Consider the following 26,140-nt stretch of genomic DNA (forward strand, 5'->3'; position numbering starts at 1 on the left):
CTTCAGAACTAAAATGGTTGTGTATTTATACAGGTGCATCTGAACTAACACCTATTGTTTCCAATATCTCAAGAACCATCATAAATCCTTTTCATCTTCTTGACTCTAACTTCAATCAGCATCCATTTTCAACTCAAACTGGCTTCTGTCTTCTATCTCAAAGAACCATGTGTGTTTAAAATGCTAATGTGTTGTCTTTGTGCCCCTGTAACCACACAAACTAACTTACTAAGAAAACATCTACCAAGACATTTATATATGAGAAATATTATTTCACACTAAAGATAAGCACAGATTTGTTACAGGATGCATCATATCACATTTTCCAGTGACACTGCACCCACTCCAACCATCCAAACCAGCCCACAGATGATGCCACAACCTTGACCCTCCACTCTGTCCTGATTGACCTGGAGAACAATGCCTCATCCAGATGTTTACTTACTCAGCTTGGCACAATCGTACCTCAGAGGCTGGTGGATAAACTGTCCTCTTGGAACTCATTGCCCCTCTCCGCAACTTGATTCTGGACTTGACCGGTCAATCTGGGTTGGTAGCAAAACCTCCATTCCTATCACACTGAACACTGGTGCATCTCAGGGCTATGTTATCAGCCTGCTACCGTTCATCCTGCTGACTCATGACTGCACTGCCAGATTCAGTTCAAACAGAATCATCAAATGCGTGGATGATACCACATTAGTTGGCCTCATCGGTAACAATAATGAGTCAGCTTATAGTGAGGTTCAGCAATTTGTAAAAAGGAGCGAGAACAACCTAAATTGCCTCATTAACAAGATAAGGGAGGTTATTGTGGATTTCAGGAGGCGGAAGGTTGACCTTTCTCCACTCCACATCAATGATTTCATTGTGGAGAGAGTGGAGAGGACAAAGTTCCTTGGTGTGCACATAAAGGACAACCTGTCCTGGAAACACACTTCCAGAGGTGGATAAGAGGGCCAGGCCCCATCCTGTCAACATTTTGCACGACCACAATTGAGAGGGTCACATCTGGCTGCATCAGGTATGTTAGCTACAAATTATTGGACCAGAAGTCAATACACAGGATCATCAAAACAGCCATGAAGACCACTGGGACCCTTTCCACTAATGGAAACATTTGGTGGGAGCATTGCTTAAATGAACTCAAAAAAATTATAGAAGACCCATTGCACAGTATCTTTGGCCCACAACAATCGAGGAGGTGGTGCAGGGGCCTACAGGCTGTGAGATTGACAATTTTGTGAGGCTGCTGTATCCTGTAACCAAGTGAATCATCCCAAATTATTTCAATTTATTTTAAATGATATCTTTATGCACATATCAGATTGTATGTACTGCATAATATGTGTGCACACTGAGAAATGGAGAAACAGTTTTGTCAGTTGCACATGTACTGTCAGATGAAATTGAACTTATTCCATTTACCCACTGTCCCATGTGTGAAAACATTGCCCCTCAGGTCCCTTTAAAATCATACTCATTTCACCTCAAATAGATTTTGCTTCCCTGCGAAGAAGGTCGTGATTATTCATCTCATTTCTGCCCCTTGTGATTTTATATACAAGGTACCCCCCTCAGCTTCCCACATCCTAAGGAGAAAAATTCCCAGCCGATCCAGTAACTCCATCCTTCCAATCCTGGCAGCAACCGTGGGAATATTTGTCAAGTTTAATATCACCTGATTGTACAAGTAGAACCTGACAAAACTGCATTATTTAGCTCTCAGTGCTAAACGCACAGACACAACACACATACAGACAAACACTACATCTGCAGGACAAGTGTTCAGCTATACAAATAAATATTGTTTAGTGAATTTGAGAGTCTTGGATGGCTAATGTGAACAATTCCTTTGGCTGTTCAGTAATGTCACTGGCTGTGGGAAGAAGCTGTTTCTCAACTTGATGGTGCTGGCTCTGATACTCCTGAACCTCTGTCCCAATGGGAGCAGCTGAAACATGCTGTGTGCAGGATGAAAGGGGTCCTCAATGATTTTGCGCACCCTCTTCAGACAACGATCCCGGTTGACCACATTGATGCGATAGTGGGGGAGGCTGGGGGGGGGGGGGGTAGAAGGGGAGGGAAATCCTCTCTATCACTCTTACTGTCCTGTGGATTGACCTCTGATCCATTCCTCTGCCGCCGTACGACACACTGATGCAGCCAACAAGGACACTCTTGATAGAGCTCCTGCAGAAGGTTGATTTGTTGCATCCTTCTCAGCTTAATAATATCCTTCCTTTTCCTAGGGAACCAAAATTGCATCAATATTTTATACAATTTTAAAATGATATCCCAAGTTGTTAAATCTCTGACCAATGAAGACAGGGGTGACAAACATCTTCTTGAATATCCTGTCTGTGTGTCATAATTTCAGGGATGTATGCATTTGCACCGTTAGACTTGCTAAAGGAGTTTCTTCATTGTTTGAAAACTGTTATATCCTTTTATATATGTATATATATATATATTTATTTTTAAAAAAACAACTAAAGGTTAAGACATGGGCTCGCACGCTCGCATGCACAACATGAATCTGCTCCACTATTCAATAAGATCATGGCTGTGGATTCAACTCCTTATCCTGTCTTCGCCCCCATAGCCCTAAATTTCTAGACTATGCAAAAATATATACGTCTTAAAATGTGTTTAATGTGGCAGCCTCCATGATTTTCACGGGCAGAGAATTGCACAGATTGACTGCACGCTGGGAAACATACTCCATGCTCATCTCTACATCTTACGACAATGTTCTAATTTCACCTACCAGTGGAAACAACTTTCATGCTTCTACCTTATCTACTCCTTTCATACTTTCAAATGTTTCTACAAGATCCCTCTCATTCTTCCAAATTCCCAGGAGTATAGTCCCAGAGAACTTAATCTCTCATCCCCCAAATCAACCTGGTGAACCTCCTCTGCACTGACTCAAACATATACTGCAAGTGCAGCCTTACCAGTACCCTGTATAGTTGCAGGAGAACCTCCTTGCTTTAAAATTCCTTCAGGCAATGATGGCCACATTTTATTTGCCTTCTTGATTACCTATTGCAATTCATGTACAAACACTCCTAATTTTCTGTGCATAATAGCATGTGACAATCCTTCACCATTCAAATTAATAACAAAATTTACTGTAGTTTTCATCCAAGTGAATGACCTCACATCTACCAATGCAGTACTCTATCTGCCAGGTCTTGTTTAGTGAATTTGAGAGTCTTGGATGGCTTACTTAACTCATCTATTTCTCTCTGCAGACTCTGTGTCCATGTCACGAGAATGTTGACAGGATTTCAGGGTCTGAGTTACAGGGTAAGGTTGTGCAGACTGGGGCTTTTTTCTCTGGAGCGTAGAAGATTGAGAGGGGACTTGATAGAGGTGTTTAAGATTTTAAAAGGGACAGACAGAGTAAATGTGGATAGGCTTTTTCAATTAAGAAAGGGGGAGATTCAAACTAGAGGACATGGCTTAAGATTGAAGGGGGAAAATTATAAGGGGAACATGAGGGGAAATTTCTTTACGCAGAGGGTGGTGGGGATGTGAAATGAGCTTCCGGCAGACGTGGTCGAGGCAGGATCATTGGTTACATTTAAAGAAAGACTGGATCATTACATGGATAGGAGGGGACTAGAGGGGTATGGACTGGGTGCTGGTCAGTGGAACTAGGAGGGTGGGGATTTGCTACGGCATGGACTAATAGGGCCGAACTGGCCTGTTCTGTGCTGTAAGTGGTTATATGTACAATTTGCTTTTCCTTTCAATCTAGTGTCATCTTCAAACTTATATATGCTAATTTGGTTCCCACCTCCAAATTATTTATGATAGATCCCGACTTATGATGTTCCGACATACGATATTTTGAAGTTACGATGATCAGAACCTGCTTTGAATAAAGGTAAGTCAGGGTCAACCTGTATTAATGTGGCTGCCTTTCCTTCTCTGAAGGAAATGGTTCCGCCCAATCAGCGCTCGCAGATCATTTCCCACCACCCTCACCTGCCCAAAATGTCATCATTTTGGTGCTCCTCTTGGAGTGACATCAAGGAAATGTGGTTTGAAGGACCCAGAGCTTTTTTTTTTTAATAAAGTGATTTAGAATGCTTGCGCAGATTGCCGTTGCTGGGGAGGGAGAGAGAGATTGAAGAAGGAGAGAGAGATGGCAATCTGCGCATGCATTACAAACCACAATGTAGCTGGAAAGATGATGCTGCTCCCTCTAGTTACCTGGCACCACCTTGGGCTCCCAGCACCAACGGGGACGTCGGCCTCCTGGCAGGGACAAGACAGTATGATACCTGTACAGGTAGACCCTGACTGACAATTTCAACTTAACGATTGGAGTCCCAGAACCAAACCCCCTCGTAAGTCGGGGTCTGCCTGTATTGTAACAGTTGTGGGTGCAGTGCTGGCCCATGTATCACTCTGCTCAGCACTGACTGCCAACCAGAGACTCATCCATTTATCCCAACTATGCCTTGTATTGGTTAACCAATCCTCCCCTTCCTGACACCAGATTGCCTCTGCCTGAGGAAACTATTTCTATCTATATATCTCACTATTTCTTCCTTAATGTTAGGTTTGAGCATTTTCCTGATTGCAGACGTTAACCTAACTGACCTATAGTTACCTGCTTTTTGTTTACTTCCTTTTTGGAAAGTGTCATAACACTTGCTGTCTTCCACACCACTGGGTCCTGCCCAAGAGTCCAGATAATTTTGGTAAATTACCACAACCATATCTATTACAACTCACTCTATTTTTTCAATACCCAAGCTCTGGAACCACATTTTATTTCCTTCCACAAATAGCCATTTCTAACAAAATTTGGGGTCCCTTAATTTGAATACCAAACAATTCCAGGAATTTGTCAGCTTGATGGGCAAAAAGGTAAATTAGTGTATTCACTTTGGACCACCTTTGAAAGCTGTGCACTGATCTACGATCAGATCTCATTCTCTTCTTTGCATCTGTATCCTCCACATACATACCTGCCAGATAGCAGTAAGTAGCTCTTGAAATAAAAACACTTACCATTCCTTGAACTGTGCAGGATAAAATAACAGGCAATGGTTTTAAAGATATGCTACTGAAACCTGAAAGTTACTTAAACATTATTCACATCACTTAAATTATTACCAAAATATTTTTATGTGGAGGGGCACTTCAAGTCAACCATTTCCCACAAATGATGTCTTGAGCCCTGCAAATGTAGGTTGTTCTGACAGAGGAAATGTTACACGTTATTATATTTTACTGAATAAAGTACTGTACAATTATACAAACATGAAGATCTGTATGTGAAGAGAGTAACTCAAGAGTAGCACAGGCTGAACCATCCACTGAAAGGTGATGGCTGGCTGACTGACTGGAAGAGGTGGGAAGAGGCAGAATCAATGTGAAATACTCAAGGTGAATTGAAAAGGTACAACTATGCGACTCCTATGTTATCCTCGAAAGATATAGCAATTAAAAATGGACCTTCAGCCCAACAAGACAAGACCATCAACTAAGCACTGATTTGCACAAATTATTTTTTTTTTTAATTCAAAATGTTTTCAACATACAGCCAGCCCCCTCCAGGCCAAGAGTCTGAACTGCCTAATTACATCCAATTAATTTACAACTCCCATACATTTTTGAAGGGTAGAAGGAAACTGGAACATTCCAGGAAACCCCATCAGACAAGGGGAGAAGGTACAAAGTCCTCACAGACAATGCCAGATCTTACACACATCCCATTTTTTGCTCCAACCCCTGAAGATTCTACCACTCGACCGACGAGGGACAATTTATCATAGTCAAAACAACCTGAAGACTGGGATGCAGGAAGAAACCAGAGATCCTTGGACAGGCACCAAAACAGTCAAGGCACAAAATACAGAGATAATGCAGGTCAAAGCTTCAATTTAAATGGGGAAAAAAAAAGGTCAGTGCATGCATGGCAGGCAGAAGGGCCCATTTCTCTTCTATTTCTATGATTCTGTGGGAATCCAAGTGGAAGACTATGAAAGTCCACACTGATAGTGTCAGGGTATGGATGGAACCTGAATCACCAGAGTTATCAGACTGTAACGACACTACCAATGGTACTGTGCCCTTATTGAATATTTCTGAAGGGTAATTACATACTTATTAACAAATTATTAAGAATGCCATGGCCTACTTACTAATTTACTGTCCCGTATCCTTTTGATTTGGTGAATCCAACAGACGTTGCCACAACAAGGGCTGGAAGTCCTAAAACGAAATGAAGACAATTCAGATTACAGAGAACCACACACATCATAATTTGCAGATTTTGCATCATTATCCTCAAATATATGTAAATGCATGCGATTGTGAAGAATATTATGATTGTAGGAGGATACTTGGTCCAGTATATAAATGCTTTTCACAAGAGAAATTCAGAATAACACTGGAACTAGGAGCAAGTGTAGGCTATCTGGCCCGTTAAGAATGCCGGACCTAGGAGCAGGTGTAGGCTATCCAGCCCATTAAGAATGCCAGACCTAGGAGCAGGTGTAGGCTATCCGGCCCATTAAGAACACAGGAACTAGGAGCAGGTGTAGGCTATCTGGTCCATTACCAACACGAACTAGGAGCAGGTGGAGGCTATCTGGTCCATTAAGAACACGAACTAGGAGCAGGTGTAGGCTATCTGGTCCATTAAGAACACAGGAACTAGGAGCAGGTGTAGGCTATCTGGTCCATTAAGAACACAGAAACTAGGAGCAGGTGTAGGCTATCTGGTCCATTAAGAACACGAACTAGGAGCAGGTGTAGGCTATCTGACCCATTAAGAACACAGGAACTAGGAGCAGGTGTAGGCTATCTGGTCCATTAAGAACACAGGAACTAGGAGCAGGTGTAGACTATCTGGCCCATTAAGAACACAGGAACTAGGAGCAGGTGTAGGCTATCCGGCCCGTTAAGAATGTCGGATCTAGGAGCAGGTGTAGGGTATCTGGTCCATTAAGAACACGGGAACTAGGAGCAGGTGTACGCTATCTGGTTTATTAAGAACACAGGAACTAGGAGCAAGTGTAGGCTATCTGGTCCATTAAGCCTGCACTGTTTGTTGACAAGATTATGGCTGATCTGGCCATGGTCTCGGCTCCATCTGCCTACCTTCTCTACTTAACCTTTAATTTCCCCTACTGAGCAGAAATCTAATTATCGGTGTTTTTAACTGTATTTAATGAGGCAGCATCTACTGTTTCCTTGGGCAAAGAATTCCACATATTCACTACTCTCTGGGAAAGGCAGTTCCTTCTCATCTCCATACCAAATCTACTCTCGTACAAGTCTTAATGTTCAGTGGAAACCACTGCCTCTTATTTATCCCTTTCATAATTTTATCTGTTTCTGGAAGAACCCCTCTCATTTTTCAAAATACCAGCGAGAAAAGTCCCAGGCGACTCCAAGGATAACCCCTTATCTCTAAAATCAACCTGGTGAACCTTCCCTGCAAGTATACCTGTGCATCTTTACTCAAGTAGAGTCAAGACTGTACACAGTATTCCAGGTCCAGCTTCATGAGCACCTCAACTTGCTGAATATTTCCAGTATTCTGCTGCACTTTCATGTTTCACACCCTGCATTTGTTTCCTTGGCTTCAGAGCGGGTCTGAATGAAATAAAGAGAGTGTCACAGCGTTGGAGCTAGCTACTGTGAACAAGGTGGTACAAGGTATCCACTACAAAAATGATCAATCAATCAAGCTCATGCACTTTCTCAAATTTCATTCCATGTGAGTCATGGGTTTTAACTTTCAAATGCAAATTATTTCTGAATATTAATTAATTATCAAGTAGCAGATTACAGCTCTGTGACTCATCGATCCACCTGAGACACAAAGTTCTGTCTTTTACACCTACTCTCAATGTACATCCAACTCCCACTCAGAGTTACTGACAAGAAGCTGGTCTCTCTCTTCATTTTCACTGGTAGATTGTCCCCACTGCACTTAGAGATGAATGCCAAAGCCATGTGAAAAATAGGGAGAAATTTATAGCAATTAATTTGAGATGAAAAATAGCAGTTATTGTGTGTGGAATGCATTGTATCTGAGAAGATAATTTATCCATGTAGATCTAAATCAAACAAAGAAACAAACAGTATTTTCCCATTTTTATTTCATTATTGTCAGAATGCAAATAATGCAGGATGCAAAGCAGACAACTACTGTCCGTTTCCAATTTCCACAGAATTCATGAGGCAATTTGCAGTTAACTGTCCATCTGTGGGTCTGGAGTGAGAAATGTCCTTCTTTGAAGGACATCAGTGCATATTTTATGACAGTCTGGTAGATTTCTTCTTTCGATTACTGAGACTTGCTTTCATTAAAAGAAATTCAGATTCATTACACAAATTTAAATCCACCCACTTGCCATGGTGAAATTTGAACTACTGTCTCGTGCTCAATGGCCCAGGACGAGCTGCTATTCCAATAATTAAACCATTTTCACAATCAGATACCCTGGATAAATTGATTCAATGGCTGAGAGGTGGAACACCAGAGACCACAGATTTAAGTAAATTGGCGAGAGAAACTGGGAAGGCATGAAAAAAAAGATTACTGGTTTAAATCCAACACCCTTTGTAAGGATTTCTTGCCATGACCTGCAAGGATTTCCCCTCCCCCCCCTCTCACATGTGCTCCAGCTCCCTCCCACCTTCCAAAAACGTATAGGTCTTGATCGCCAGAGGTTTCTACCATGTTGTAAATAGATTTCAATAGACCTGTACTATATTACTTAAAAAAGTGCTGAACACAGATCCAACAGAAGAATGAATTCAAATAACTGTTGAAAGAATATAATCACAGGGATATGAGAAAGCTGAAAGAAAGGTTATGTTCATCAAAGGGCTGGCAGAGATTCCAAATAGGATGAATGATTTCCTGCTGCCATGGAATATTCAATATTCTTCTTTCTTTTCAAAAGGATTGAAGTGTTGTGGATAGTGTAGAAGGTTTCAACAGAATATAGACAGGGTCCAGAGTTGAGTGGAAAAGTGGCAGGTGGAGTTCAGTCAGGATAAGTGTGAAGTGATTGCATTTTGGAGGGTCAAACGTGAAGGCAAAGTACATGGTTAATTCTTAACAGTGTGGAAGAACAAAGGACTCTTGGGGTCCAAAATCATAGATCTCTCAAGGTTACCGTGCAGGTTAATAGGGTAGATAAGAAAGCTTATGGCATGCTGGCCTCACTGGTTTTGGGATTGTTAGACCACCCTTGGAATATTATGCTCAGTTTTAGTCACCTCATTGCAGGAAAGATATGGAAGCTATGGAGAGGAGCAGAATGTTGCCTAGATTGGAGAATGTGTCCTATGATGCAGGGTTGACAGAGCTATGGCTTTTCCTGTTGGAATGGAGAAGGATGAGAAGTTACTTAGAAGGCTACATGATTATTAGAAGCACAGATAGGGTGGACGGCCAGCACTTTTTTTTCCCTCACAGCGAGACTAGCAAACACCAGAGGACACCTGTACAAGGTGAAGAGAGGAAAGTTAGGGACACTTTTTTTGAAAACATAAAAAGTAGTGGGTTCCTGGAATGCATTACCTGGTGTGGTGGAGGAAACTGTTACAATTGGGAAATTTAAAAGACTCTTAGGCACACAGATACAAAAAAAACAGAGGGTTGTGGGTGTGAGGTAGGGGAAGTTTAGATTGCTGAGTGGGTTTATATAGGTTGGCATAACATTGGGAACCGAAAGGCCTCTACTGGGCAGCAAAGTTCGATGTTTTATGTTATGCAATTTCATTATTCACCTTTTTTTAATCTATAAAAACCAAGCATATTTAACCAAGTGCATTCTCTTCATCAGAGTTTTGAATTTTCCCTGTTTGCTCTTCATAGACACCCTCCAGTGAGCGATAAGCCACGGTTGAAGTAATTGGATAATTCCAAACTCAGTTTATGATGCAAACAAATTAGCAAACAAATATTTTAGTTCACAAGAGATTTGGATGGCAGCAAGAATTTTCCTTTGACCTGTCTATGAACATTGTTGGAGATGAGTGATATTACAGAGGTGTTTGATTCCATTGTGTTGGGATATGGGAAGGCAAGTGACAGTAAAGAGAAAGATCTAATTCTAATCCAATTCATGAACTTTTCTTGCATTTGGATGTGTAAAAATGCACAGTTTTGGTGCGGCGGGTAGTGTGGGTGCTTCACAGCTCCAGCAACCCAGACGCGATCCTGACCTAGGCTGCTGTCTGCATGGAGAGTGTACATCTCCCTGCAGCTGTCTGGGCTTCCACCAAGTGTTCTAATTTCCTCCAAGTTTGTGGGTTAACTGGCCACTGCAAATGATCCCTTGAGCAGCTGGGTAGCAGAAAATCAGGGTGGAGTTGATGGGCATGTAAGGGACTAGAGGATTGAAAAGTTTTGCTTGGAGAGCTGGCACAGGAATGATAGATATAAGGAAAACAAGAAATGATATTTATAAGCCCTTTAAAATTTAAAGTTTCTGACTAAATAGTACTAAAGCCGTGAACGCAAGTCTCAAGTTTGTGTCAGTTAATTTAAATTAATTTGATTTAATTTAATTTAAATTAAAATGATACAGTACGGTAAGAGACACATGAGTGTGTGCTGCCCAAATGCACCCATGCGACCAACCTTTTAACCCTGAACGTCTTTGGAATGTGGGATGAAACCGGAGCATCTGGAGGAAATCCACACAGAAATGGGGAGAATGTACAAACTCCATACAGACAGGGCTGGATTCGAACCCAGGTCACTGCAACTGTAATAACATCGCACTAACCACTACCCTAACCGTGCCACTCTTTGCTTAACAGGTTTCCAAAAGCTCAACTGGAATGAAGAATCCCCAAGGTGAATGGTAATAAAATCTGAATGTGATAAGTAATGTTTCTGCTGAACACAACAGACAATCCACTTACTGACATAGAAATGCTGGAGGAACTCAGCAGGTCTTCCAGGGTCCTCAGAGGTCAGAATAAACGACGTTTTGAGTCTTGAGCCCTTGAGCCCCAAAACATTGTTTATATATCTTTACCTCCTATGGACTCTCCAAGACCTGCTGAGTCCCTCCAGCTTCTCTGCATTTTTACTGTAATCATAGGATCTGCAGACTTTCGTGTTTCAATCCCCTCGTTGAGTTGTTGTTCATGCAACAGTGGCAAAAACATTGCCAGGACCTGGCAACTCACAAACTACATAAATGAAACAAAAAAAGGAAGAGACTATACTCATAATGAAAAATGCATGCACTTTTAATTCATGAGAATTTAACAAAAGGATGCAAAATTCATATGACTTACAATTTCCCTTCAAACAGCACCAATTAACAAGTGGATTTTTTTATTTATGTATTTATCTGTACGCAATCTTTATTTAAACACAGATCTTGATTGATATCTACCAAAACTTTTCAGTAAATCAAAATATCAGAACTTTCAATTCAGCAAAACACTGCTACTAATAATAATTTTAAGTAACTAAAAATCTGCATGGATTGAGATAATGAAAAAGTTGCATCTATCAGATTTTATTACTCACTTATTCTTTTCTTTGGCTTGGCTTCGCGGACGAAGATTTATGGTGGGGTAATGTCCACGTCAGCTGCAGGCTCGTTTGTGGCTGACAAGTCCAATGCGGGACAGGCAGACACGGTTGCAGTGGTTGCAAGGGAAAATTGGTTGGTTGGGGTTGGATGTTGGGTTTTTCCTCCTTTGTCTTTTGTCAACTTATTAACTAATTTATTATTTATTCATTTATCACTTATTAATTGTGCTTTGAATGCTTTCTAAAAAGTGCCATAATGATCAATAATACCACAACTCTCAATTCCCCCCACTACTTTGCCCTTCCCTCCCATTCCCCCTCCCTCCTCTCTCTCTCTCTCCTCCACCCTCCCTCTCACACTCCTATTCAGGAGAACTTCTTCACACAGAGAGTGGTGAAAGTATGGGATGAGCTGCCAGCTGAAATGGTGAATGCAGGTTGAATTTTGACATGAAAGTAAAGTTTGGATAGATATATGGTTGGGAGAGGTATGGAGAGCTATAGTCTGGGTAAAGGTCAAGGGGGCGAGGCAGAATAATAATTTGGCAGATGAGATGGGCGTGATTCTTTGTTGTAATGTTTGATAGTGATATGGGAAGCGATACACTCTGTGAGAGGCTCCTGGTGGACGAATTAAACAGGATCTGTGAAGATGAGCTCATTGACCTCACTGCCTTACAATAGCAGATCAACTGAAGGAGCCTCAGCCACACATAACAGAATGAAAGAGGTAGGGCCACCATTTAAAACAGTTACGGAGGTCAAAAAAGAAGAAAAAAAAATCAAGACCATTTTCACTGATACAGAGTAAAATACAAGCTACTCACCCCATCCGAGACAAAGAAAACGCTTCCGAATAATTCGGTTTCGTAATCGTCCTGTGACGGCCATGTATGACTGCCAGGCTTCTGTCAGCACCCAGCAGAATGATGACAGGAAGAAAAAATGTAGAAACGCTGCCACAAGGGTGCAGATCACCTGTCGATCAAAGCAAAGAAACCACGACTAGTAAACTGCTTAACCGAACAAATAGCAATCGGTTTTCCAACTGCAGCAACTCTGACTTTGCATTTTAAGATGCCGACGAATCAGCTGGGAAATTCATGCCTTCCGGAAAATTTCATAAGTTGAAATAATGTGGACTAATCACTGCTGCCATCACCACAAATATCAAAACAGAAAATGATGATGTTAGTTGGCAGTTCCAGTACTAGCCACACAAAGAGAAACAAATGAATTTGTGTGTTATGGAGTAAGGACTGAATCATATACCAACAGTTTCACACACACAAAAAAATGCTGGGAATATGTGGCAACATTCCATCAATTCTTTCTTTCTTTTTCCGCCTTGTTATTAAACATATTATAAGTAAACAATACAATAATGCAGAATCCAACAGCAAAACCAGAAACATCAATACAAGTTCTAATGAATATCATCAGTTTCCAATGAATGTCAGTGTTGACCTTATTGTCATACACCTTGCACAATGTCCGTACGCCCTAGAATTCTGACTTGCTGCAGATGAACAGATATTTAGTCAGGAAGAAAACTACAAAAGTACAACAATTGTCTCGCCCGTGCTATTTTTATAAATGAGATTTGATATTTGATCAATTTGTCATTTTGTCCATGGAATTACCAATATAGGAGCCCAGATAAGGTACAAAAGAAACTATTATAAAAAAACAAAAATATAGTTTCCCCAACTTTACTCTAGATACTTAAAATGTAAATAAGCTCTGAACGTGAATGGATCAGGTTATATGGGGGAGGGACTGTTTTGTTTTTGTTTGTTGCGTTAGTGAAAAAAAGTATAATATACTGTATATTTAAAAATCAAAAAACATTATTATTGTGTACTTAATTAAATTAAAATAAAACAAAAAGTAGATACATATTCAGTTATCCTGTGCAAAGAAAAGTGACTTGGCAAAAGTACAGACGGTCCTTTTCTGATGTCAGAGCCCCATCTGATTAGTGTAACAAGGGAAGGTTCAAGAGCCTGATAGGTATTGGAATGAAATTGTTTTTGAACTTAATGCCCTGGTCTTCAGGCTTCGGCGGGAAGGTAGCAACAAGAAGAGGTTGAGACCAGGGTGATGGGGGTCCTTGATCAACCTGAAATATTAACCAAGTTTCACGTTCCACAGATTCTGATCTGCCGAATATTCCCAGCATTTCTGCTTTTGTGTAAAACCATTGGTACACTGTTCAGACCTTACTGAAAAGCACACACCCAGTTTCAATATCCACTTTAATTTATTTGAGGGAAGAATACCAACAGTTGGACTCCCATTAGGCCCTCCTGTCATTGTGCATTCCCAAATTCAATTCATTTAATGTTTCTCCAACTTCCTCCGCGATACCAGCAAATCTGAAACTATCTTTGTGCTCAGCTTAAAGTTGCCTAATCGTCGTCATAATGTTTTTCAGGAACCAAACTTTTTGGAAAAGAAAATGTTGTAGAGAGATATTCAAAACACAGAAATGCTAGAGGAACTCAGCCAATCTTGTAGTGTCCATAGGACTACAACCACAGCATATATAGACTTTTGTGTTTCCTACCACTGATATCCAGTTCCCTCAAAGGTGTAACAGGCAATTTTCTTTTCGGTGCACATCCATGATATGTCGAGTACGAGTGTTAAATTGCTCTTAGTGGCATCCTGAAGCTTCTTTATCTTCCAACTGCACGCATTTTTGTTTTGCCAGTGGTCCAATGTGAACTTTATTTTCAATTGACGCTAGGTTTCAACACTTCACACCAATCAATCAGCTGACACAAGAGACTGATGGAGCAGTGTAAAGCTCTACAGAGGCATGACTGGGACACCAGCCACAAAATCAGTGTTTGTCGAAACTAATACAGTAAAATGGTGGGTTAAGTGAAGAGTGAAAGCATCAAATCTACCAATGACCAAGGACTGCATGCATGCAGGTCAATGTCATTTTGTAGCTGTGTGATAAATAAGAATTATTTTCAAAGAAATGCTGTGTACAGCAATCTCAGCAGATGACGGATGCAAGGATAATTATTCTCCTGAACAGTTTTCATGCCACAGTTCAACTTAGTTGACTGGAGTTTTAATGCAGTCGTTTTGATTGTGCTGTCGAAAGATCCTTGATATAATTGCTGTCACGGAAAATGTGGATCAACAAAATTGAAGCATTCCTAGTTTGACTTTTTATGATTTGTTCTTTTTTTTTCTCATAATAATAAAAATCTGTTAATTAAACATTAAATTAATGAAGTCTATGAATGACTTTAAAAATGGGCCTTTGGAAAACCTGGAAATTGTTAGTTGCTATTTTCCACTAACTTAATGGTTGCGATGGGACCTCTTTTTCCCCACAAGTCGCTAACCAGCCACCCAATAACACAGGAGGATGAGTTCATCACATAAGGGGTTTGTGCAACTTAGAGTGAGGATTACCTTGATAAATTCATATCATCAAATGGCATATCAGTATAACCTTAAGATTTGAGGACAAGATTTCTGTGATTTAATTATTTCTCCCATAATGTTGAAGCCACCTGAAAAACTGAACATGGTTTATTTGATAAATAATCTATATATGTTCTGATTCTCAACATGGTCAAACTCTTTTCATGTTTAAAATCTGATTAACATCAAGAACTTGGCAGGACCTGACCAGTTGTTCCTTTCTCTGTTATCTAACTGATGTCCCAAACTTGTAGTTGATCATTATTAGCATATAGTTACAATCAATTTAATCTTCCAGAACTTTATGTCATCAACATTAACATTGCAATGTTCACAAAAGAGCAGTAACATTTCTGTATATTATTGCTGAATTTTCAGGTTTAAAAATCTCTGCAATAACAAGGCAGATAAATATGCCCTTCTGAGTAATTCCCAACTCTAGCTGACTTGACAAATTGGATACAATTTACATCCTTATGTATGGGCTTGTTAGTTGGTAACATTTATTGGTTCAATGAAACCCTCAGAATCATATTATGTGTTCAAAGTCAAAGAGTTTTAGGCACATAATTAAGGCTGATTTTTCATTGCAATCCTGAAATTACTGTTGAAAATACTGCCTTTTGGATGAAACAGTGAAGTGAACCACGGAGAATTCATGCCTCAAAGAATAAAAATCACAATGGATGTTCAAAGAGGAACAGGGAACTTCTCTCAGTATTATGGGCAACATCCATCAAACAAACAACTAAATAAGTGGATCTTGCGGGTTTTTTTGCAGAATTTTGTTGGATTTTGCAATGCACAATGTTACCCTTCGTGACAGCAGGAACAAAAGTTTAAAGCAGATTTCAAACAGATCTTAAAACCTCTTTGAACATCAAGAAGTTGTGAAAGATGCTGTATTTGAAAGACGTTTGTAGGACTTCAGTCAGAACACACAATTTCAAGCTCTGAAAGATGCTTTATGTGGAAATCCTTACCCCATTCTTTCACATGGCTTCTCAGAAAAAAAGATGGATTACACACCAACAAATGATTTAACATCCAACTAATGTAAGAACATTCATCATGTTTGCTTTTGTGTGAGGAACAGCAACTTAGACCAACAGATGACTAATAGAGACTTGGAGAATAGGGCAGAAATTGGAAATGTTGAATCTGAGATTGCAATCTTCAAGAATAAAATCAATAGAAAGTAGAAAAAGAAGCAATAGAATAGGCTTGAAGGCCCTTTATTGAAAGGTCAGTTAATATGTCTGAGGAATAAACAAGTTATCGCTGTCATGTGGATGGATGAAATCTTCCATAGAACCAGAAAGTCAAGCCTCGACTTTCTACATTGGGAGTCCAGATTCATTGTATCAACAAGTATCAACTTGTATCAACAAGTCACATGTGTGCTGCAGAAAAACACGAGAACCTGTAGACATTGTGGAAGAAGTAAAAACACACAATGCTAGAGAAACTCAGCAGGTCAAACAGTGTCCTTTATATATATCAAAGGTTTAAAAAAAAATAACGTTTCAGGCTTGAGCCCTTCATTGAAGTATGGAAAAATGTCAGCAAGCTAAGGCATGCAAAATTAGCTGACCACGTCTGACAGGGCTATAAATATATATCTATATATACACCTTATCTTGCAGACAATATTAAATTTAATGCCCATCTCTGCTCAGCAGCACTAAGCTTCAAAAATTTAGCATTTCACAGAGTAAAATGAAGGTAAATTAGCACAAAATATAAAAACCAAATAGAAAAAAAATGTATAAATATATAAAATGGAAGAGGGTGGCTAGAGTCAACATAGGTTCCTTAGAAGATAAGGAAGGGAAATTAATATTGAGTAATGAGGAAATGGTTGAGACATTGAACAGATATTTTGTGTCAGTCTTCACGGTGGAAGACATGTCCAGCATGCCAAAGAGTGGGATGTGAAGAGAGGTGAGGGTCTCGATAAAATAATTGTTACATAAGAGAAAGTGATAAGCAAACTAATGGTACTGAAAGCAGACAAATCCCCAGATGAGATGCATCCAAGGGTACTGAGGGAAATGGCGGGAGTTATAGTCGATGCATTGGTTGTCATTTACCAAAGTTCTCTGGGCAGGTCCTGGCAGATTGGAAGATAGCAAATGTCATGCCACTTTTTAAAAAGGGATGTAGGCAGACAACAGGTAATTATCAGCCAGTTAGCTTAACAGTCTGTAGTCAGGAAAATGTTTGAAGCTGTCATTAAGGATGAAATAGCAAAACATACAGCATGAAGGGGTTCCATTAGGCAGACATTGCATGAATTCAGGAAGGGCAGGTCTTTGTTTGGCAAACTTGTTGGAGTTCTTTGAGGGTATAATGGGTGCAGTAGATAAAGGGAAAGAGGTTGATGTTGTATATTTGGATTTCCAGAAGGTGTTTTATTTGGTGCCGCACAAGAGACTTATCAATAAGATACAGATGAATGGAGTCGGGGGAATTATATTGGCATGGATTGAGGATTGATTAACTGACAGAAGGTAGAGAGTCAGGATAAATGGGTGTTTTTCTGATTGACAGTCAGTGGTAAGTGGGGTGCCGCAGGGGTCAGTGCTGGACCCGTAGCTATTCACCATTTACATAGATGATTTGGAAGAGTGGACAGGGTGTAGTGTATCCAGGTTTGTGGATGATACTAAATTGAGTGGAAAAGCAAATTTTAGAGGATGTGCAGAGGCTGCAGAGGGATATAGTTAGGTTAGATGAGTGGGCAAAGGTCTGGCAAATGGAGTACAATGTTAGTAAATCCACTTTGGTAGGAAAAAAGAGAAGAGCAGATTATTATTTAAATGGTGAAAAACTGCAGCATGCTGTAGTGCAGAAGGACTTGGGAGTGCTTGTGCATGAATCGCAAAATGTTGGGTTACAGGTACAAAAGGTTATTCAGAAGGCAAATGGAATGTTGGCCTTCAACTCTAGAGGAATTGAATTCCAGAGCAGGGAGGTCATGCTGCAACCGTACAAGGTACTGGTGAGGACGCATCTGGAGTTCTGTGTGTAGTTCTGGTCCCCATACTTGGAAGCAGTCCTGAAGAGATTCACCAGGTTGATCCCAGAGATGAGAAAATTGACCTACAAGGAGAGACTAAATCACCTGGGGTTATACGCTCTTGAATTCAAAAGAATGGGAGGAGATCTTACAGAAACATATAAAATAATGAAAGGCGTAGGTAAGATAGAGGAAGGAAAATTGTTTTCACTGGTAGGTGAGATGAGAACTAGGGGACACAGCCTCAAGATTCAGGGGAGTAGATTTAAGACGGAGGTGAGGGAAAACTGTTTTTCCCAGAGAGTAGTGAATCTGTGGAATTCTCTGCCCAGGGAAGCGGTTGAGACTACTTCATTAAATATATTAAACATTCAGTTAGATGTATTTATACATAAGAAAGGAATTTGGGGATATGGGGAAAAGGCAGGTAGGTAGATTGAGTCAATGATCAGATCAGCCATGATCTTATTGAATGGCAGAGCAGGGACGACGGGCCGGATGGCCTCCTCCTGCTCCTATTTCTTATTTTCTTATGATTTCACTGAAAACAGAAAATGCAAGAGATACACAGCAAGTCAGGCAGCATGTATGGAAAGAGAGACAGAATTAGCATTCCAGATTAACGAAAAATTAGAACAATTAACACTTTTAAGCTTTTTCTTTCCACTCACATACATAAAGGCAATAGAGGGAATGTTTGTGACAGAGTGAAAACCAAGGTCATCCAGTTGACATAAATGCTGTTAAATGTCACTGGAGCTAAAAGTGCTCTTCCTCCCACAAAAAAAAAACAGAATTACTGTGTGATGGTAATTATTCATCTGAGAGTTCCAATGAAAATTTATGGTGTGTAAAATTTGTTTCTTATGCCTTAAAGAACAATTCATGGACTACTTGAAAGGATTTCAGTAAAGTGTTTGCAGATCCATTGGCATCCTTAAAAAAAAACTTTATAAATGCAAGTTTCTTATTGAAAGAAAACTAAAGAAAGAATCTGCATTTGCACCCTGCCTTTCAAGACTTCAGGATTGTCCCAAAGTTCATCACAATCAACCCATTCTTAAAACAATGCAATAATTTAAGAAAATGTAGCAGTCAATTTGCATGAAAATAATTTAATAATTGACCTGGTGCACTTGATTTTACTAAGACCCATTAAATCTCTTTACTCATCTGCTTGACACACTATAAGACTGACAGCTCCCAATACCACTGATGTAATACACCACCTCCCTTCAGACCTTTCCATTCTGATTGCTATCCTTTATGCTCCAATTAATCTCTGATCACCAAGCCCCTGAAGTCGGTCCTTGGCACTGTCCATACTGGCACTTTATCTCAGTAATTAACTGCCAATCTACCCGTTAACGTGCCAGTGTGAATGCTCGCAAATCGGCACGCAGGCGTCAGATCACCCAGGGAGGGTGTATCATCACTGGGGCGATCTGATGCCTGCATGCTGGTTAGCCCAATGTGAAAGGGACATGGGGCATCCTGGGACAAATTAGTGATGGATAGGCGCCCCCCACTCCTGGGACGCCTGGTGGTGAGTGTGAAAGGAAGCAGAGAAACAGTTAACTGTGGTCCAGTGTGAATGGCAAAAACAACTTCTTGAACTGGTTCATTAGCTAACCAGTAAATTGGCTGTTCAATGCTTCTGGCTTCTCACAGAGAAGAAAGGAAAATGTGCACTGACAGCTTTGACGCACACAGAGGCTTTAGCCTCAAGCCTGGACTCCCATGTACATGGTCATTTAGCACACATTACTAACTCACTACAACTTCTAGGCCACTTTGATCAGTTATCCTCCAGCCCACAAAGCAGCAGCCATATGCAGTATGCGCAACAAAGCACGATGGCTCTCAGTGAACCCAGGAATCATTAACTCTATTTATCTAGCAGTTGTTCTGCAGAGTAGGAGACATTATGTTATGACGGACATACATTAGAATACAAAAAAAACATGTTTAAGCTCATTTGAAATAACTGAAATAAATAAAATATTACAACCTATATCAAATTTGATAAATTATCTTTTTCAGAACAGTAAATAAAAATATAATCAAATACCAATGGCTTAAGGTCTGAAATCAGGATCAAAATCCAATGCTATAACTCCGGGTCCGGACAATGTATTCCCAAGGACACTCAGGGAGACTAGTGTACAGATAGTGGGGCCATTAACAGAGATATTTAGGATGTCACTGGTCACGGGGGTAGTGCCAGAGGATTGGAGGGTGGCTCATGTTGTTCCGCTGTTTAAGAAAGGGTCCAAATGTAAGCCTGGAAATTATAGACCTGTGAGTCTGACGTCTGTGGTGGGTAAGTTGATGGAAAGTGTTCTGAGGTATGGCATTTACAAACATTTGGAAGAACAGGGATTGATAGGTAGTAGTCAGCATGATTTTGTCAGGGGTAGACCATGCTTAACAAACCTTATAGAGTTTTGAGGGGGTTACAAAAAAGATTGATGAAGGGAAGGCTGTGGATGTTGTCTATTTAGACTTTAGTAAAGCTTTTGACAAAGTTCCCCACAGGAGGTTAGGAAAAAAGGTGGAGGCATTAGGTATAAATAAGGAGGTAGTGAAATGGATTCAGCAGTGGTTGGAAGGGAGGTGTCAGAGAGTAGTGGTAGAAAATTGTTTGTCCAATTGGAGGCCGGTGACTAGTGGAGTTCCTCAGGGATTGGTCCTGGGTCCACTATTGTTTGTTATATATATTAATGATCTGGAAGTAGGGGTGGTAAATTGGATAAGTAACTTTGCAGATGATACAAAGATTGGTGGTATTGTGGACAGTGAGGAAGATTACTGAAGCTTAAAAAGAGATATAGGAAAGCTGGAGGAGTGGGCTGAGTAATGGCTGATGGAATTTAATATGGATAAATGTGAAGTGTTGCATTTTGGAAAGGCCAATCTAAATAGGTCATATACATTGAATGGTAGACAACTGAGGAGTGCAGAGCAACAAAGGGATTTAGGAGTTATGGTAAATAGTACCCTCAAAGTTGATACTCAGGTAGATAGAGTGGTGAAGAAGGCATTTGGAATGCTGGCCTTCATAAATCGGAGTATTGAATTCAAGAGTTGGGATGTTATGATGAAATTGTACAAAGCATTGGTGAGGCCAAGTTTGGAGTACTGTGTGCAGTTTTGGTCACCGAATTATAGGAAGGATATAAACAAAATAGAGAGAGTGCAGAGAAAGTTCACGAGAACGTTGACAGGATGTCAGGCTTTGAATTACAGAGAAAGGTTGAGCAGCCTGCAGCTTTTTTCTCTGGAGCTTAGAAGATTGAGGGGGGATTTGATGGAGGTGTTCAAGATTTTAAAAGGGACAGAGAGAGTCATCGTGGATAGGCTTTTTCAATTAAGAGTGGGGGATATTCAAACCAGAGGCCATGGTTTGAGATTGCAGGGGGAAAATTATAAGGGGAATTTCTTCAGGCAAAGGGTGGTTGGGATGTAGAATAAGCTTCCGGCAGAGGTGGTTGAAGCAAGGACGTTATTTACATTTAAGAAAAGACTGGATAATTACATGGAGGGGAGAGGATTGGAGGGGTATGGACTAGGTGCTGGTCAGTGGGAATAAGAGGGTGGGGATTTGTTCCGGTATGGACTAGTAGGGCCAAACTGGCCTGTTCTGTGCTGTAAAAGGAGATCCCTCAATCTAAGTTGAAATATCAATGGTTGCTTCACCATTTTGCTTTTGCGTATCTACTCTTGAAAAAGAAAATGCTGTAGTCCAATGCATTTTAGGATATTAACATCAGTATGTAGCTAATCTAGGTTAGGTCGGCCCAATGCAAAAGCAAACTTTCTTTACCCTGCCGCAACGCACATCGTTTTAATGGCAAGATCTCTGACACTAGCCATCAAATTAAGACAGTGCATGCACAGAAGTGCTGAAGAAACAAAGCAGGTCACACAGAACCTAGCAGGAATTAACCTCTGATGCTTCTCAGGACATCCATGGACCTTTTGCATTCATCCAAGAGGCTGGACTTCAATCTAACACCTCGTTGGAAAGACAGCATATCCAATGGCGCCAGATTCTCTCAGGGAATCAGTATCCATACTGCATGAAAGTGAGGTTGAACCCACAATCTCCCAAGCCAAAGCCGACGCAATCAAATATTAATCAGCTACAACTATTTGTTCAGATTCATGTTTCTGAACTGTTCATCTTGAAAAGATGATATTAACAGGGTGGATGTTATATTGTTAAACATCTAGAACATGTGGTTTTCAGTTAAAAATGTCACTTACTTTATTTCTTGTCTGAGTTTGTCCTATCAGGATGAGCGCATTTGATGAAATGATGGACAGGCAGAAGTTTATTAAAATTACTGACCGCTCTGACCGAATATACCTGAAATGTACACAAAAAAGGCACAAGTTACAATCTGAGGCATTGCAAATAACAGCTATCTGGCCAGGCAGCCTTACATCTGAATAAATTTGGTCAACCAAACACCCTCTTCAGAATAGAAAGTCCAATAAAAACAGGCGAGGCAAATGTGAAAGAGCTCCTCTTAGCTAAAATTGTAGACCCCTGGTAGAAATAATATTTTAACCTAAGAAGTTACTGAAAATATCAAATTTGACAGTCAACGAGAACTGAAGGCTCTTACACAAATTGAGACAAATGCATGGAGTGTTGGGTAGGAAATCTATCAAGGACACCCACCTGGTTGTAAGGTATAAAATATAATTATCTCTTCAAGACTCAGACAGATAGTGAATGAGTGGCCATGAACTTTTCAAAGTATAAATATGATCCTGAAATTATTCTCAGCTTTCGTACCGGAGCAAGGGGGTGACAGGATTTTATAATTGATTTTTATGTCTCAGAGATTCAAAGAAACTGACCAGAATACTCAGTATTGTGTGCTCATGAATCCTAGGGATAGAGAAAACCAGGCTTAGTGTCACATTATCTTCATGTGCGAATGACTGACATTTTCCAAAGTTCCATTGATTCGGGGGAGGTCCCTGAGGATTGGAGAGTGGCTGATGTGGTACCGATTTTTAAGAAGGGAGGGAGGGAGAAAACGGGAAATTATAGACCGGTCAGCCTGACGTCGGTGGTGGGGAAGATATTGGAGTCTATCATAAAAGGAGTAATAGCAGAACACTTAGGCAGAAATAATAGTATAAGGGCTAGTCAGCATGGATTCCTTAAGGGTAAGTCATGCTTGACTAACCTTCTGGAATTTTTCGAGGATGTGACAAAGAGGGTGGATTTGGGAGAGCCAGTGGATGTGGTGTATTTGGACTTCCAGAAGGCCTTTGATAAGGTACCGCATGGGAGACTACTAGGCAAGATCAGGGAGCATGGTATTGGAGGTAAGGTGCTGATATGGATAGGAAATTGGTTAAGAAATAGGAAACAAAGGGTTGGGGTAAGCGGGTCTTTTTCAGGATGGCAGGATGTGACGAGTGGAGTGCCGCAGGGATCAGTATTAGGTCCTCAGTTGTTTGTAATTTATGTAAATGATTTGGATGAGGGGATTATTAATAACTTGAGCAAATTTGCAGATGACACGAAACTGGGTGGCGGTGTGGGGTGTGAGGAGGATGTCAGGAAAATGCAGAGGGACTTGGACAGGTTGGGGGAGTGGGCTGCTGAATGGAAGATGACATTCAATGTCAGCAAATGTGAGGTTATCCATTTTGGGGGCAATAATAGGAAAGCTGAGTATTATTTAAATGGAGACAAGCTAGGGAGTGGGGAGGAGCAAATGGATCTGGGAGTACTTGTTCACCAGTCACTGAAGACTAGCATGCAGGTTCAGAAAGCTGTGAAGAAGGCTAATGGCATGTTGGCTTTCATAAAGAGGGGATTGGAGTATAGGAACAGAGACGCCCTTCTGCAGTTGTACAGGGCCCTGGTGAGACCCCACGTGGAGTATTGCATCCAGTTCTGGTCTCCAATTTTGAGGAAGGACATACTAGCTATAGAGGGTGTTCAGCGCAGATTTACAAGGTTAGTTCCAGGGATGGCGGGGTTGACATATGCTGAAAGGCTAGAAAAACTGGAGTTTAGAAGGATGAGGGGGGACATGATTGAGGTATACAAAATCATCAGGGGGATAGACAGGGTGAAGTCGGATTACTTGTTCCCAATGATGGGGGAGACGAGGACTAGAGGGCATAGTTTAAGAATACAGGGTAGGCCCTTTAGGACGGAGATGAGAAAACATTTTTTTACCCAGAGAAGTGTGAATCTGTGGAATGCTCTGCCACAGAGGGTGGTAGAGGCAGATTCGCTGATTATGTTCAAAAGAGAGTTAGATAAGACTCTAGTGGGCAAAGGAGTTAAGGGTTATGGGGATAAGGCTGGAAAGGGGTACTGATGGTAGTGATCAGCCATGATCTGTAAAATGGCGGTGCTGGCTCGACGGGCCGAAGAGCCTACTCCAGCTCCTATTGTCTATTGTCATTCGGCCCATCAAAGATTGGTACTTGATGTCAATAAAAGTTACAAGTTTCCAGCAAGTTGCCAAGTTTCTCATGAAATCAGCAAATATATAGTTGGTATAGTACATTACAATGTTTAATTTTTTTTTATTGTTTAAAAATGTAGACATACAGCATAGTGACAGGCCCTTCTGGCCCACGAGCCCATGTTGCCCAATTAACCTACAACACCCATATATTTTGAACGCAGGGAGGAAACCAGAGCCATTAGTAAACCCAGACAGACACGGGGAGAACATACAGACTCCTTACACACAGCGCCAGATTCAAACCCAGTTTGCTGGCTCTGGGCTAACTGCTAACCAGGCCACCCAATTACCAGAATATTTTCTGTGGGTGCAATTTTCTTCCTTTGGCACCAATGCAAACTCTGCCAACCTCAGCTATCACCAGTACAGAGAATCAAAAACAATTTCAAATTCCCAAAGTTTCCAAAAAGAAAGATAAAACCTCCTAATTTTAATTCATATTCACTAAAGGAGAAAAAAAAATCATGTTCATTTTCAGTAAATCCAACTCTATTGGTTTCAATGAGGATAGATTAGGCTTCCAATTATTGCAGTAGATGACCCTCCATTTTCTTACATCGCTCTTCACTTAAATAAGTATCACCCTTCAGTCCATTGAGTCTGGATCAACCTTCAAGCACCTGCTTATACAAATCCCACTTTATTTTACCATGATTCCTGTCAGATTCTGCCACCCATCTAATGCTACCACACACCAAGATACTCGAGACAGCTGCCAATTCACTCATCTTCAGTGATGTGGGAGGAATCCAGGAGGGCCAGAACAAAACCCACAAAGTCACAGGAAGAACATGCAAACTCCACAGACTGCTGCAGAGGTCAGGACTGAACACGTCTCTGTTGCTGAGAGTCAGCAGATCTATTAGCTCGGCTACTGTCCCACCTTTAAGGCTCAGAACAGGTCAATTAATCAATGGGCAATGTTACAATACCATGAAGTAAAATTTAACAATTATAACTATCAGTTTTTTGCTATCTGAAATATTAGGGACACTAAAAGAACAAAATATTTCATCTGATTGAACTTGGAATATTTCATGAACATTTTTGTTGAAGAAGTGGACTACACTTCAATGGCTAAATGGGTTTAGATCACAAGATGAGGAAAGCTGAACATGCAGTCTTGCTCCTTCAGTGAATAATCAACATGGGAATACCAACTTCACTAAATCAACGTTTGCACCCTTTGGCACACAAATGCCACACTCTGTCCATGAAATGAGATGTGAAGGCATGGCAGAGAACAGCACTAATTCCCTTTCCCACCATCCATATCCTCTCACTGATCTGATCTCCATCCCTCAAAGGCAAGGACGTCACATGAAATTGGACTGTTCCATTACGGATTAAATGCAATGAAATTAAAGCTAATCTGGAAATTTAAAAAAAACAAATGATGCTCAGATGATCGCAATAAAACTTATTTATTGAAGATGGGGCAATGAGGTCAAAAGGTTGCCTTCTAAAAAGGATTACATGCCAAATGTATTAATTATATTTTCAGAATTTGCCACAATTTAAATATTAATGAACCAAATTCCATTTCTTTAAACTAAGGGTTATGTAGTCTGTAATTTTGAAAGGTGAAAATATCACATTATTAGAAAA

At 40.5% G+C, this 26,140-nt stretch overlaps 1 protein-coding gene across 7 annotated transcripts in view; it reads right to left on the reverse strand.

Moving 5' to 3' along the window:
• Positions 1-26,140, reverse strand: part of adgrb1a (adhesion G protein-coupled receptor B1a) — a 651,114-nt gene that overhangs the window by 102,038 nt on the left and 522,936 nt on the right. For all 7 annotated transcript variants that reach the window (XM_069922257.1, XM_069922254.1, XM_069922256.1 and 4 more), the window contains exons 19-21: positions 22,290-22,392; positions 12,376-12,526; positions 6,171-6,240 (exon numbers count right to left, since the gene is read on the reverse strand). In XM_069922257.1, coding sequence (XP_069778358.1) covers positions 6,171-6,240; positions 12,376-12,526; positions 22,290-22,392 — 324 coding nt within the window. The remainder of the gene's footprint in view (positions 1-6,170; positions 6,241-12,375; positions 12,527-22,289; positions 22,393-26,140) is intronic.

The sequence above is a fragment of the Narcine bancroftii genome, chromosome 2, assembly GCF_036971445.1.
Source record: "Narcine bancroftii isolate sNarBan1 chromosome 2, sNarBan1.hap1, whole genome shotgun sequence".
Lineage (NCBI taxonomy): Eukaryota > Metazoa > Chordata > Chondrichthyes > Torpediniformes > Narcinidae > Narcine > Narcine bancroftii.